We start from the raw sequence: 16,278 nt of genomic DNA, 5'->3' as shown, positions 1-16,278 counted from the left end.
AAAATAGATATAAATACTATGAAAATGTCATCAGAACATCAAGGAGTATGCATGTGTGCTATGTGGGGCTTTTTAAAGTGTGTTGGTAAAAAAGGACATCCATTTTGATTTAAACTTTGATATCAAGACTGTGAAAAATAGTGGTAGTATTGTGGTGGCTGAACTTGATCAATCATGATGTCGTTGTCTTGTTCACTTGTATACTGCAGTCCTGGTGCTTGAAATAAGGTTAAGGTTCTGGGTTTTAATACTTCATGTCTATGACCGCATGGCAATGCAATACTACCATCCAATTACATCATGCTTTAAGTCTTGATTATGATCTCTTCAGCAGTGATCTTACACTTCAGTTAAACTGAAATGTATGTTTATAGTGAGAAAGGATTCAGGATAGCCTCTTCTTACTGGAATCAGAATTTTGAAGGTATCTCCTGTCTAGCTAGCATGAGCTGGTAATTGTTGAACCAGATGAAAAGAGCTGTGAAATCTGAAGAGAGCTAGTTTTTGAACTGAAAACTGTTGGTAGTCAATAGGAGTAATAAAGCTGGTCACCAGGGCAGGCAATGTCTGTTTCTAAAGGGTTCATCTGATCGGTGCATCCAAGCAGAAACAGGATGTCGGATAGAGCTACAGGTCAGGTGTGTGTTAGGCAGGATTTATTCTCCTGATTCGAACCCTCCACACATTACAAGATGTCTGGTTGACTCATGGGAATGTGTAATGTGATAGATTGTTCTTGAAGGTGGTATTTTCACTTTCTTTTAATGCCAACCATTATGAAATAGAGCATACATATTCTATTCTATAAAAGTTTTGACACTGTAATCTCTCATCACTGTAATATCTGAGCACCTTCCAGTAGTTCACTGAGCACCGTGATGAACATCAGTTACGTGGGGTTCCCCCTTTTCCCTTACCCTCTCTCCAAGAGGAGAATTTGTGTGTACACTGTAGTTTTGTTGGCATTGGTTTATAAAAAAAACTGTATACTACACTGTATTTATATTGGTAAAAGCAAGGTCAGAGTATGCTTTGCATGTGGAAAGTGAGGTGATGACTTTTGTGGTGATTCATAGTTCCTGAGGGAATTCAGCCCAATCCTGTGCTAGCCCCTGAGAAAGCTGTGACTACTAATATGGATATTGTTTGACTTAAATTTTTAGGACCAAGTCGCTGTGTTCGTATTTTAAGTTATTGTACATGTTCAAAAACACACTTGCCTGTTCACCAGCAGCCAGTCTTGATAGTGATCAATTTCACTCTTCTCTCTCCATGGCCCTGTCTACACGAGAAAAGTTTTGCTGGTATAGCACTACCAGCAAAACTGTACTGGCAAACCTTCCTAGTGTAGCTGCAGTTTATAATGGCATAAAACTGCTTCTGCTGGCGTAGCTTACAACAGTTCAAAGAGAAACATAAGACATTCCAGCAAAAGTACTTTATACCAGCATAAAAGTACATCTGTACTAGGGCTTATACTAGCGTAGCTGTGTTGGTAAAAATATTGCACCCCTAACAGACATAGCTATGCCAGTATAAGTTTTAAGCGTAGACCAGGCACATCACTGATGAGTCATGCCCAGAGCATGAAGGTCCTATGCCACCAGGCCCTGTTAAATGCTTTGATCGTGAAGATTAGTCCCAGTCATAGGGTATTCTAGTCTCTTGTATGGCTTTGAGCATAGTGAGGACACGTGATCCTTCAGGATGTCTCTGGACACTACTATTGCCTAAATATTTAACAATAATAATAATGGAATACCCATATGCTGCTACTAGTGAAAGAGCAGGCAGAAATAGTGAGAAATAGAGAGAGAAATGCATTTACACTGATGAGCAGCTATCAGCTTTCCCCAGTGTGTGTATATGCACTCTTGCACTTTCACATCACAGTCCAACCTGAGCCATATCAGATACATGTGTATTGGAAAGTCCAAAGGCATGCTTATGATCAATCCTGACTTTGCCTCAATAGCAGAGAATTGGAATGTGCCACCCATCCAAACACACACAACAAAAACAAAACCCAAAAACACAATAGAGGAAAGTCACACACCCTCCTCCCATGGGTCACGTGAGTGGGGAGTACCACAGGGGTGCTCTACATCCCCTCCAGGCAGCCAGGAAGCGGTAAGGGAGAGAAGGTTAGTGATCCTTTACAGACGCCTGGATTGACTTTTGCTTATTAGGCTTGGGTTGTAAAGAGATAAGCGATGTATTCTTAAAACACACATAACACTTCGAAAATGCTTTATTTGTAAAATTGACTCTATTTTTATAGTTACAATATTGTAATGTTATTGCCAGCATTAATGTTGGTGGTTTTGGTTTTTTTGCTGGGGTGTCAAATGATACCTTTTAGAATCCTACTCTTATATACATGAGTGTCCAGGAACTTCCTTAGTTTAAAACCCAGAGTTATCGATTTCAGCACAGAGACATTTCATGTCATTTACTCCAAAGAATCTAAGCTGCTTTTAATACAGCAGTGGTGAATTCATTTCTGAATGCAGTCAGCAAAAATGTTCCCACACAGGTTGCCGGTAGATTTTTCTGTTGCATGTTATCCCAATTCTGGTCTAATGCAAGGGTAGTTGTGAATTGTACCTTGCTGTGTTAGGATGTATAATTAATTTTTCTGGGTCTAAACTAATTAAGGTATTGGGATATGATTGGTTAGCTAATCATGTTACAATATGTTAGGATTGGTTAGGTAAATTTCAGTAAAATGATTGGTTAAGGTATAGCTGAGAATATTACTATATAAATTAGGGGCAAACAGGAAGTAAATTGGGATTTGGGAAAAAAGAACTTGGATTTAAGCTTGCTGAAAGTTCACTCCAATAAACATCGAATTATTTGCACCTTCGGACTTCGGGTATTGTTGCTCTCTGTTCATGCGAGAAGGACCAGGGAAGTGGGAGGGTGAAGAAATAAGTCCTTTAACATACTGTTCGCTATTTCTTCAGTTCCTAAAGGCTAGTCTACACTAAAAAATTAGATCGACCCAGCTTGGTCACTCAGGGTGTGAAAAATCCACACCCCTGAGCAACATAGCTTAGCCAACCCAAGTCTCTGTGTAGACAGCACTAGCTCAACAGAAGAATTCTTCTGTTAATCTAACTCTGTGCTTCTCAGGGAGGTGGATTTACTAGAGCAATGGGAGAACCCCTCCTATTGCTATAGTAAGTGTCCACACTGAAGTGCTACAGCAGCATGCCGTAGCATTTTAAGTGTAGACATACCCTAAGGAAAGAGACTGAAGAGGGAGTTCTCATTGTTTTCTTTATAATACCTGAGTATTTCCTGTGTAAAGTTACTGTAATAAAAAACTTGCTTCTTTTGTCAAACTAAAACCATTAACATGCGATGACTTTATCCCCAAAAATAATGGAGACGATTTCCTTTTATGACCCTTAAGTTGTAAAAGTGTTCGTGTGTGTGTGTGTGTATAAATGGAATAGGAAGTTTTTCATTTTGTAAATATTTGTGCAAACTAATAGAAATAGATAGCAGATAAGGCTATATCTACACCAGCACTTTTGTCAGTCGGGTGTGAAAAAACACACCCCTGACCAACATAAGTTTCACTGACAGTGAACAGGTGTGGACAGCGTTATGTTGGCGGGAGATGCTCTTCCGCCGACATAGTTACCAGCCGTCTTTGGGGGTGGCTTCCTTATGCCAACAGGAGAGCTCTGTCCCATCGGCATACAGCAGCTATACGGGAGACCTTACAGCGGCGCAGCTGCAGTGGTACAGCTGTGCTGCTGTAAGATCTGTAGTGTAGACAGAGCCTAAGCTTTTAAAAATAAACTTGAAAATTGAAATACTGAAATTCACTTTGGAGGTTGTTAAACTGTGTCTCGTCCAAAATCTTTTGACCTCAGATGGGAAATGATTGGTCTATTAAATTAAGCATGTAATTTTTGGTCCCGCTGAGTTTTTTGTGATTGTTTTATTTGTGCAGATGAATGGATATTGGTCTTCCTTGCCACTGTATGGTGACAGAAACACTTGAGTTTTAAGTAATTTCCCATGATATGATGAGCCATGTTAAGGAACATCATATGAGAGCTTCCCAGAATTCCTTTTTCTACTACTATGTCAGGGTTTTTCCTTCCTTTTCTCTACAAAAAGTAACACATTTTGCTGCTGACTGTTACTAGCTAATTTAGATTAGTATTAGGTAAATTGGTCAGCTAAATCTTATTAGTGGTGGTTGGATTTCTGGCCGCTTTAGTGTTTAACTTTCAGATTATTTTTCTGTCTTTTCAGGTCTCTGGATGGCAGACTCTGAAAAGAAATGCAGTTTTAAGAGGTATGCCTCATATAGCCAAAAATATTCCTGACTAGCATGTATGCCATTGGGGACAAGGCCATTCTTTCAAGGGATGTCCATTTGCTTGTCCTGTACTCAAGTCCCAGAAAATATGAAGAGGCTCCAAACTGAACTTCCACTAGACCAAAATGGGTTCTCAAAATCTATGGGCAGTACTTCTATAGTCCACGCTAAAAAGTAAAATTCTATTTTCAGAGCTGGAGTTTCTTCGCATATCTGAACAGAAGGCTTTCAATTTCACCAGAAAGAATGTCTCAACACTGTTGCCACTTAAAATCTTCAGTTTTCTATAAGAGGTTCAGAATAAACTGCTTAACCTTCTGTTTGATGATCTTGACCTCTTTATTGTTGACAGAACAATACTCTGGGAAACCACAAGGTGACTAGGACTGTAACTTAAGACCCAGCCAATCCCCCCCAGTCAAAGATTTTTCTTCCTTTAAGATGGGACTGTACTTCAAATACCCTTGTTAGTCACCCCCACTGGCTTACTCGGGGTATCAGATGCAAAAAGCACTGTAAAACAGTCCCAGTGATCCAGCAATAAAATCATATCTTCACCAGTACTCTTTTCAACTGCCTTGGTTCCAGCCACAGCTTCTATCAAAGCAATAACTTAGGTATGTTGAGAAGGAGCTTGGTATTGCTCTTTGATTCCTGTTTGGCCTCCATGTTGCATCTCTTAGGGGACTGCTTTCCTTTCCCTCCCAAGATTTGGTACATTTATCACTTCTAAATTTAGTTTTACAGATGCTAGAGATGGCAATCCTCTACAATTTAAATCTATGCTGCTACCTCACCCTACTGTTTTCCTATCCATTTCAAGGATGACTCTCAAACAGGAAAAGTGTTCTTTCTACAATTCGAAGCAATAGAACCAGGTTTTGGAGAACTTCACAAGAATAGTGTTTTTTTTCCCCTTATGCACAAAAAGAAAACAGAGTCAACCAATTTCAGTGCAGTGAGAGCTCAGCAACTTTTTCAAAGTAACAGCTATAATCTTTCCCTTTTTTTGTCAGGATTAGTTCAGAACTCTCAAACTTCGGGAGGTTTCACATTTCTCCACCGTGGCCACAAGTATTACCTTTATTTCAGACTGAACAATGACCATTCCCAGTATAAACTGCTTCTGTTTGGGTTAGCAGTGACTCTCCATCTGTTAACTAAGAGTCTGGCATCACTTGCTATTAAGTTCCATTGTCAAGGTCTTCAAGAACCTCCCAATTGAAAGGCTGGCTCACCAGAGCTCAGTTTTGCCAAGGGCTGACCTATGTTTCAGGCGTCCTGTTCCCTCTTTGAACAACTTGGACTCAGATTAATTTCAGGTCTGTCCTAGAGTTTACAAAGGTTTTATGATTATCAGAGTTAGAAAGAGTTACTGTAAAGTCCAGAGTGTCTTATTTTTATAGTCCATGAACCTAGATTACAATACTAACATATGTTAACTCTCATGACCTTGGGCACTTGTGCCTTTGCTAGGTTAAGAATACAAGTTTTCAAGTCCAACCCTCAGTAGTCACTAGATCCTAAAAATATTTGGCAAAATGTTACATATTGTTTGGTCTGTCTGGGAGTCTCTGCTGTTTTGGACTATTGCTAAAACACCTTAAATGGGGGGTAGAGACGCAGGGTAAGTTTCTCCCATACAGATCCCTACAATGACAATTAAAATATCTCAGATGCAGTCTAGTTTGCTTGCAGTTCAGCTCCAGACCCTGAAAGCCTGAATTTACATCCTCATTCTACTTCAAGTTCTTGCCAAAGCTAGTGTTTGACTTCCATTTGAATCATATGCTGCCAGTCTTCTAACACAACAGTGTACCTAGTGTGGCCACGCTACATTAATTGATCATAGAGAGTTGTTAATTTATACTTTGATTTGGCGAAGGAACTTAGATTCTCCTAGGTATTCACTGCAGTTGGAGAGAAGTCCAAATGGTAAGAAAATTCAGTTCAAATATTGCCTAAATAGGCTAATATGATGCCTTAGTATTTGATTTGCTGCTGCTAGGTAGGTGTGAATTATTTTTATTGTGCTTTGTATTCATAATTTTAAATAATTGGCAGGGTGCTTAGTCTCTGTTTGGATACTTTTTATTTATTAAAAACAGAATATATATAACTGCATTTAAACTTCAGTCCAGGCAAGGCTCCAGGTGATACTTGTGAGCACTATAATAACTTGTCTTAGAATGTTACAATACTCAGAAATTGTGAGATGGCTGTATGATGTTGAATGTATACGTATTATTCAGCACTCCTTTTTCAGTGCCAAAGCTAGATTGGATTGCTTGCATTGGCTGAGCAATCCTCTACCAGCTCCTTAGCCTCCCTCCTTTGAAAATTGTTGCTGCTTGCTGATCGCCCACAACTAAGATGCTGTGGAGGTAGGAAGATTGGGTTTGTGGAAGCCGTATGTTATAAAAACCCCAGGTCTATCTGAGCAGACTGACTGGGTCATTAAAAAGACTGGCAGGCAGACCCATATCAGTGGAAAATCTGAGGAGACAATGGAAAACCCTAGAAACAATGACCCAGAAGCTGAGCAGAGTCACCAGCTTGAGAGCAAAAGACTAAGGTTTCAGGTGGGGGTGAATTTCTGGAAGAAGCAGGCTGCTGTCTACTGGGACTGAATAAGAAAATCAGAGAGACAGAGCCTGAAAATGGAGTTCACTACTGCTTGGCTGGTGAATTGATCTGGCTTGACTATGCATTAACCTTTATTTCTCTGTGCTAACCTAAGGATTTCCAGTGCTGTGTTCCAGTTGACTAACAAATCCTACGCTGTTTTGAAAACACTGCTTGGATGCCACTATGGATACTTGCAGAGGTGAAGGGGTTCCTCCAAGAGACAGTTTATAAACTGGGGACTTATCATGGAGCCTGTTGAACTGTGAGCAGCACCATTGGGGACTTGCGCTTTGATGAAACCAATATCTTTAATGAGAAAACAGTCTTTGCACTCATTAAATGACTCCAGGACAGCCCTCTGGTCTCTGGGCATTTATATCCTGTCCCTGAAGAGGAAGGTAACACAAACAGGCATACATAAGCCAAGGCCTCTTCCCCAGCCTTTCTATCACCAGCAACCATACGATTCACCACGCAAGCATCGAAGGGTGCAGGTCAAGGTATGCAGTTACATCCACCTCAATGACGGTCACCCAGCCTCATTCACTTCTAAAGATCCCTTTTGACAGGACTCTTGAGAGATGCAACCTGACAGTGACGCCAACGCCACCTGTTTCCAAACTCCCCTTTTGGCATCCACCTGCCTTACTTTGCCCACAACTGTAATGCTGTAACAAAGGACACGTGGGTACCAAATATCATCCACTTAGAAACTCAGAACTGTAGCCATTCTCTACCTCCTCCAAAACCTGCTCCAGGCCCATCTTCAGGGACCACTCTCCCAAGGAGATCCTCCAGCAGGAGGTGGAGACTCTCCTTGAGTGAGGAGCTGTACAGTAAGTGCCACCTCAGTATCAAGGGAGAGGGTTCTACTCAACTATTTCATAGTTCTCAAGAAAAAATTCCACATGGTTATGTTGGTATCAATAATTCCTTGCACCTGCCCTCAATACTATTCCTAATACATAATCAACTTGGGTAACTGATTGCTACAAGATAATTCCTTTTGTTCTTTTAAAAATTTGTTGTCTTTATATTATATGAACCTTCGTATATTAATTAATTAATTAATCCTATATTTGTTGTTTTTATATTATTGAACCTTCTCTTGCATTCTGAAGCACTTAGAGGAGAGGAAAGTGATCAGGAACAGTCAGCATGGATTCACCAAGGGCAAGTCATGCCTGACTAGTCTAATTGCCTTCTATGATGAGATAACTGGCTCTGTGGATGAGGGGAAAGCGGTGGACGTGTTGTTCCTTGACTTTAGCAAATCTTTTGACACGGTCTCCCACAGTATTTTTGCCAGCAAGTTAAAGTAGTATGGGCTGGATGAATGGACTATAAGGTGGATAGAAAGTTGGCTAGATTGTCGGGCTCAACGGGTAGTGATCAATGGTTCCATGTCTAGTTGGCAGCTGGTATCAAGTGGAGTGCCCAAAGGGTTGGTCCTTGGGTCGGTTTTGTTCAATATCTTCATAAATGATCTGGAGGATGGCGTGGATTGCACCCTTGGCAAGATTGCAGATGACACTAAACTGGGAGGAGAGGTAGATATGCTGGAGGGTAGGAATAGGATACAGAGGGCCCTAGACAAATTAGAGGATTGGGCCAAAAGAAATCTGATGAGGTTCAACAAGGACAAGTGCAGAGTCCTGCACTTAGGATGGAAGAATCCCATGCACCGCTACAGACTAGGGACCAAATGGCTCAGCAGCAGTTCTGCGGAAAAGGACCTAGGGATTACAGTGGACGAGAAGCTGGATATGAGTCAACAGTGTGCCCTTGTTGCCAAGAAGGCCAATGGCATTTTGGGATGTATACGTAGGGGCATTCCCAGCAGATTTAGAGACGTGATTGTTCCCCTCAGTTCGACATTGGTGAGGCCTCATCTGGAGTACTGTGTCCAGTTTTGGGCCCCACACTACAAGAAGGATGTGGAAAAATTGGAAAGAGTCCAGCGGAGGGCAACAAAAATGATTAGGGGACTGGAACATACGACTTATGAGGAGAGGCTGAGGGAACTGGGATTGTTTAGACTGTGGAAGAGAAGAATGAGGGGGGATTTGATAGCTGCTTTCAACTACCTGAAAGGGGATTCCAAAGAGGATGGATCTAGACTGTTCTCAGTGGTAGCTGATGACAGAACAAGGAGTAATGGTCTCAAGTTGCAGTGGGGGAGGTTTAGGTTGGCTATTAGGAAAAACTTTTTCACTAGGAGGGTGGTGAAACACTGGAATGCGTTACCTAGGGAGGTGGTGGAATCTCCTTCCTTAGAAGTTTTTAAGGTCAGGCTTGACAAAGCCCTGGCTGGGATGATTTAGTTGGGGATTGGTCCTGCTTTGGGCAGGGGGTTGGACTAGATGACCTCCTGAGGTCCCTTCCAACCCTGATATTCTATGATTCTATGAGGGAGGATGAATAAGATTCAAATTACTTTTTGTATATCAGTAATTGCTGTAGCTCTTCATGTCTTCCTTATTCATTTCCCCTCTAAATGAAACCGTGTCGGGCCTTTCTAGTGCAAATCTTGTAGAAGTCACTCTTTAACTGGCTCAGAACCCCTCTGTCTGCTGTATAGTTTTTGAGACAGTGTGATGATAATTGAAAACAGCATTTGAGATGTTAAATCAATGATACGGTATACTTTCTGTATACTAACACTTCATTCCTTTATTTGACTGCCAATGTGGAGCCATCCACAGTAAGGGCCAGGTCTTAAAGACCAGATTTTTAAAGTATTTAGGCATTGTTCAGCTCAACATTACAAGGCTTAAGTCTTCTCTTCAAAAGTGACTTAAGCATTTAGGAATTTAATTCTCACTGAAACTTAATGGGACATAAAGCTTGGTCTACACTACAAAGTTAGGTCGATGTGTCTCTCTACATGTATGGTCTAACACTCAATTTGTCTCTGGCCCATGTAAGTGCCTTTTCACAAAGACACAGTAAAACCACCTCCCTGAAGGGCACAGAGGCGCGGTCGGCATACTGAGGTCCATGTAGTGTGAGTGTAGACACTGCATGACCTCTGGCAACCCCAACAGCCCTCCAGGCTATCCCACAGTGCCCCATTCTCTGTAACAGTGTACAGGAACTCCTCACTTAAAGTTGTCCCGGTTAATGTTAGGTTGCTGATCAATTAGGGAACATGCTCGTTTAAAGTTGTGCAGTGCTCCCTTCTAACATCATTTGGCAGCCACCTGCTTTGTCCACAGCTTGCAGGAAGAGCAGCCCGTTGCAGCTAGCTGGTGGATGGTTGGAACCAGGGTGGACCAGCAGCTCCCTGCTCCCCTAAATTCCCTGTGCAGCAGCTGCTCAGCAGGCTATCAATTACCGTCTGTTCAGCTGTCCCTCTTCCCACTGCCATGTACTGCTCCTGCCCTCTGTCTTGGAGCTGCTCCCTGAGACTTACTGCTTACTGTGTGAGGGAGGGGAAGAAAAGGGGGGCTAATTTCAGGGTGTCCCCCTGCTCCTGCAGCCCGCTTACACCATCTTCCATAGAGCAGGGGACACACATGGAGGGAGGGAGGTGCGGTCTGGTCTCAGCTTGCTGATCTAATTAGCAAGGCAGTGTACTTCTGACCCCACTCTTCATACTTAAAGGGGAAATGCGCATCTCTATCTCTCAAACACACACAGGGTGTGTCTTTCTGTCTCTGTTTGCTCTCCCTCCTTTCTTGCTGCCTTGTAGAGTGGGAGAGTTAACCCTTAAGGGCTCAGCCAATTGCTAGTTCATCATTTAGCAGTAAGGTATTCCCTGGAAATATCCCACCCCCTGACTCCTCCACCTCAGCCAAGCTTCACAATCATCATCGTGTACCAGTATTAAATTTATTTGTTTAAAACTTGTGTGTGTGTATAAAATATAGTCTTTTGTCTGGTGAAAAAAATTTCCCTGTAACCTAACCCCCTCATTTACGTTAAGACTTATGGGGAAATTGGATTCGCTTAACATCGTTTTGCTTAAAGTCGCATTTTTCAGGAATATAACTGCAATGTTAAGTGAGGAGTTCCTGTACACTGTTGCGTGTTTGATTTTAATAATTTGATTGTTAAACAACAGGTTTAAATGGTAATAGTCAAGGCTAATTCCCCACCCTGGCACTTTGAGTGCAGAAGGTGGGGGCCCGCAAGGATTCTAAAAAATAATACTGGCCACTCCAGGCTTGTATTAAACTCCCAAGGTTACAGCTTTTCTCTGACCTTGGATTGGTAGATGTTGCCAGCACCCAAGTGCAGAGCCCCTTTGAGAGCCCAGGAAGGTGCACTTGGGAATTCCTTCCTGTGGGGTACTCTCAAGCCCTCTCACCCCCGCATCCAGGGAAGAGCTGAGAAAAGGGGGAGGGGGGGAGGGAAGGCTAAGGCTGTTGCCACCGGCTAATTAAACAACATGTGCATAAATCTCTTAAGACACACACATCCAATTCTGTTCTTAAAAAAGGTAAATCTTATTAATAAAAAAAAAAGAAAGAAAGAAAATACATCTGGGAACTCAGGCTACGGCTAGATTTTAAAAGAGCAACTACAAGGATTAAGCACCAAGCATAGCTTTCTTGAGGTCCAGTTTAAAGGTTGCAAGCAAAACAAAAGCACTTGGGGTTAGCACAGAGGAATCCACAAGCCATAATGAAATAAAAGGGATAAACCTAATCGCGTCTTCCTAGACATTTCCTGATCTAGTTACATATCTGGGCTTTTAAATGAGTAGTTTCTAGGTATGATACTGATGATTTTTTCATACCTGGCCCAAGCTTCTTACAGCATAGCTGTTGCCCTGTCTGCCTCTCCCCGGGAGTACGACAACAGACAGACAAAAGGGGAGTCTTCCTTCAATTTTAAAAAGTTCTGGCCTTCCCATTGGCTCTTTTGGCCAGGTGCCCATTCATTTCCTTTTACCTATGTGTAGCAGTGAGACTTTTTAACCCTTTACAGGTAGAGCAATTACAGAACAGCTATGAAGAGGGATTTTATAGCTGTTGGCTAGCTGGGTGTCCATAAAAGGGAGCTACTTTTCTCCCCCCTTCCCACCCACCCCACCCCTGCATTGATCACAGTATTATTTAGTCAAAGATTATCAATCCAAGATTAGTACAACATTATACAGAAATAATAGATACATTATTGTGGGATGTGAGGGAAGGAGCTGGCCTCTGTGTCTCTCACCTCTGTAACTGGTGGGATGCTGACAGTTTTGCACTCCCCACCTAATTTCCAAACCCCCCTCTCTCTCTTTTTTTTTTTTTTTTTTTTTTTTTTAAAATAGGGTCTGAGACACAGAAACCCCTTTTTTGGAGGGGAAAAATGCTTTCCCACAATTAATTTCCACTGTATTCTATTTTGATGTTTTCTTTTTACCTGATTACTTCTGGAATTTCCTTTATCTTTGGGTTACATGATTTGATAAAATAAAGGGAATTTATAATCCAGTACTGACATAATTACAGTACATAATACAAAATATTATATGACAGTACATAATTACTGACAGCTGTGACAACCATTAATTCTTACTGAGTTAACCTAAACATCTTTCATTTGATCCTTATTTTATCCATAACAGAAAATATCTGCAATAACAAGATCCTACTTAATCAAAGAGCATAACTAAATCTTAGGCACCCCTTATCAATCACTCAGTGTTGTTTTTACAGTAGCACCTCAGAGTTACGAACACTTTGGGAATGGAGGTTGTTTGTAACTCTGAACAAAACGTTATCGGTGTTCTTTCAAAAGTTTACAACTGAACATTGACTTAATTCAGCTTTGAAACTTTATTGTGGAGAAGAAAAATGCTTTTGACCATCGTAATTTAAATGAAATAAGCACAAAGAGTTTCCTTACCTTGTGAAATCTTTTTTTTAATCTTGTCAAATCTTTCCCTTTATTTTTTTAGTAGTTTACATTAAACAAAGTACTGTACTGTATTTGCCTTTTTTTTGTTTGTTGGTCTCCTGTTGCTTGATTGCATACTTCTGGTTCTAAATGAGGTGTGTGGTTGACTGGTCAGTTTGTAACTCTGGTGTTCGTAACTCTGAGGTTCTATGGTATTATATTTCTGTAGTTTGGGGGTGGGGGGTCTTTCCCTACACATCTATTTTTCCCACAGACTTGGCGATGCCAGCCATCATAAAGTACAGCCCAATATTTGGTCACATGAAATTCCTGAATACAGGTTCCTCCCAGATTAAACAGCAAAACCTTGGCCTTAAAATTCAAACACGCTCTTTGGTAATATCATGAAGAATAGTTAATATGCAAATGAATATAATCTATAAAAAGGAAAAGAGGACTAAAAGGGTTAATATTTACTAACTGGTATGAACACTCTGGTCACAATTTTAAACTCCATTGCACAGGAGCATAGAGACTGGAAGCCACCCCCCTTTAAAAGCCCCTGAAGAGGCATTTTAAAAATATTCCAGTTGGCCAACTTGGTGAGCACACTTAGCAATTGTGTGCAATTGCCCAACTCATGTGGGCTGCATGCACCAGATGCACCCCTGCCTGGAGTAAACATGAAGTTTTGGCTCTCCTGGGCTTGTGGGGAGAAGAGGCAGTGCAAATACAGCTGTAGAAATGTGGACACCTATGAGCAGAGATTGCATAGATGATGCAGGCAAGTGGGTACAGCAGCAGTACTGGGTGAAAGTGAATGAACTTTTCCAGGGATACCCCAGGCCTGAGAGTGCAAGTATAGGTCTGGTGTTGCGCTGCAGACCTGCCGCCTCTACAAGGAATTGGATACCATATTTGGTGGAGACCCCACCAGCACTGCATAAATGACTGTGGATACCTCAGAGGAGTCCAAGACACAGACCCCTGACTTGAACAGTGAGGGGGAGATATGTGGGGGGCTCCAGCCATGCCATGAGCCAGGATCTGTTTTGAGACTAAACAGGCAAGAAGCATTACAGGCCATGGCAGCTTCGGGATGCCAGTAGCAGCTGTACCTTTGTGATGCTCAGGAGTGAGATATCAGCTGAAATAACCACCACCTGTGGAAAATAGTGCCAATACTCAATGCCATTGTCCTATATTCCTACCCATGGAATAAGGACTGAAATGTTATAGCTTCATGCAAGAGAAAATATTTTCCCACTCTTGCTCTTCGTGGGCCATGCTCACTGTGGCTGGGGCAGGAGATTGATGCTGTGCCGATGCATTCTGAAGCTGAAGTGTCAATAAGAATTTCTTATTAAAAAGTATTTATGGGAATAAGGGAAGGGAGTTTGGAAAATTCTTTCCCTTTCCATGTGACTGGCACCACTGGATTTAGTCTGTCTGTTTTTATCAGCAGCTTCTGGCATGGTGGACTTGAGGGATGTCCCTTCCACACTCACAGAACGGCTGACCCTGATGAAAAGAAGAGGACTAAGGAGGACATGTGCTGTGAGATCTTTCAAGCCAGTGCTGCATCAGACTGAACAAAGGGCTTGAAGGGCCAATATGACTGACAGCATGGAGAAAGGCAGAGAGGATAGGAAAAGACCCAGGAGTCCTAGCAGGACAAAAAGAGGGAAAAGCACCTGGACATAATGGGTTTTCTCAGGCTGCATACCCAAATGCTGCAGACCCTGGTTGACCTACAAGTCCAAAAATGCTGGACTCTACCCTTTGCAGTCCTTGGAGAACTCCTTGGTCGCTACTCCCTCTCCCCCCAGATATCATGTGTCATCACAGACGGTATCCTTACTCCTATCACTCCACGTCAGGGGACAGTAAGGAAAACCACGCTTTCACATACACTAATCTGTGGCTGACACAGCTCAATATATCTGTAGCCATAACAGACTACATTTGTGCATTCAAATAGACAAAATTATTTGTTCTTCTAATTTTAAATTTTTATCTCTTTGTTTTATGTTAGAAATTTGTTTAACATTTTGTGTGTGTGTGGGGTGGGGACAAGGTTGGTTTATGTTTTTGGCACATTGGTTTTCTACACTACCCTACCTCCTCCTTCAGTAAAGTTCTATTTTGGGGTAATTTTATTATCTATATTAGTTCACAACAAAGATTGCAGAATGCCAAGTCAGTCAAAGCATACAGTACTTATAAATACACACCAAAGAATTCATAGCTTCAGGAAAAACCCGGTCATCTATATGAATGTACAACAAGCACTACACAATTGAAACAGCGTCCCAAGCTCCAGGCACAAAAAACACTCCACTGAATTTTCCAACTTCAAAATGATTTCCTGCTGACCGGTAGCAGTCCCATGTTGCAAGTTTCCAGAGTGAGATTGCTACCTGCTTGTCCACTGTCAATGCAGCTCTCATTCTGGTGTCCATGTGCTGGAGGGCTGAGGCAAGCTCTGCACACAGATCCTGGAATGTGGCCTTTTGCATCCTAAAGTGCTGCAGCCGCTGCTGCTTGTTGTCCCATACCTGTGGTACAGTCGGTGCTTGTTTCTCAGGCCCAGAAGCAGTGCTGCACAGTCTGCAACTGCTTTTTGAATGCCACCAGCAATCCTGAATTTTCTTTCTCTGTGTCTCTCAGCAAGCTGTCCTAGGAGAGATCCTCCTGTCCCTCATTGCTGCAGTACTACTTGCAGGTCTGCAAATACAGGAGAATCGTTTATTGGGTATATGCAGTGTTCATGAGAAGAGTGCAGAGCTCTGCAAACTCCATGCATGTCACAGATAGCAAGCACCAAAAAGTGACTCGTGGATTTGTTGGATTTTAAAAAAGTGGTGTCAAAATTACGGGATATGGATGCCATTGTGGGATGGAGAAAGTTGCATGCTGGGAATTCGACCCCTAGCTCCAAGAGATCCCTGGGCAAGCCATTTCTATCCCACAATATGTTGCAAAAATTTCCCAAAAGGTATTGTGCTGGACAGTGACAGGTGGCACAGTGAGAGTGGCAGATCATAGAATCATAGAATAACAGAGTTGGAAGGGACCTCTGGAGGCCATCTAGTCCAACCCCCTGCCCAGAGCAGGACCAATCCCAACTAAATCATCCCAGCCAGGGCTTTGTCAATCCTGACCTTAAAAACTTCTAAGGAAGGGGATTCCACCACCTCCCCAGGTAACGCGTTCCAGTGTTTCACCACCCTCCTAGTGAAAAAGTTTTTCCTAATATCCAACCTAAGTCTCCCCCACTGCAACTTGAGACCATAACTCCTTGTCCTGTCATCTGCTATCACTGAGAATAGTCTAGATCCATTCTCTTTTGGATCCACCTTTTAGGTAGTTAAAAGCAGCTATCAAATCCCCCCTCATTCTTCTCTTCCGTAGACTAAACATCCCAGTTCCCTCAGCCTCTCCTCATAAGTCATGTGTTCCAGTCCCCT

The 16,278-nt window shown here is 42.1% G+C and overlaps 1 protein-coding gene across 10 annotated transcripts in view; it reads left to right on the top strand.

Annotated features, from left to right (window-relative positions):
* PCGF3 (polycomb group ring finger 3) overlaps positions 1-16,278 on the top strand; it is a 113,267-nt gene that overhangs the window by 57,152 nt on the left and 39,837 nt on the right. For 4 of the 10 annotated variants that reach the window (XM_084628559.1, XM_084628556.1, XM_084628560.1 and 1 more), the window contains 2 exons: positions 4,279-4,321; positions 7,086-7,473. The exons of 2 other annotated variants lie outside the window; for them this stretch is intronic. In XM_084628559.1, the coding sequence (XP_084484685.1) occupies positions 7,267-7,473 (207 nt within the window). In that variant the 5' untranslated portion in view covers positions 4,279-4,321; positions 7,086-7,266. Of the gene's footprint in view, positions 1-4,278; positions 4,322-7,085; positions 7,474-14,270; positions 14,695-16,278 lie in introns of all 10 variants that reach the window. 4 more of the 10 variants (XM_084628565.1, XM_084628563.1, XM_084628557.1 and 1 more) reach the window with 2 other exon arrangements.

The sequence above is a fragment of the Lepidochelys olivacea genome, assembly GCF_965140295.1.
Source record: "Lepidochelys olivacea isolate rLepOli2 genome assembly, chromosome: 5".
Taxonomy (NCBI): domain Eukaryota; kingdom Metazoa; phylum Chordata; order Testudines; family Cheloniidae; genus Lepidochelys; species Lepidochelys olivacea.
The sequence above is the reverse complement of the archived record's forward strand: the minus strand, read 5'-3'. Positions and strand labels throughout refer to the sequence as shown.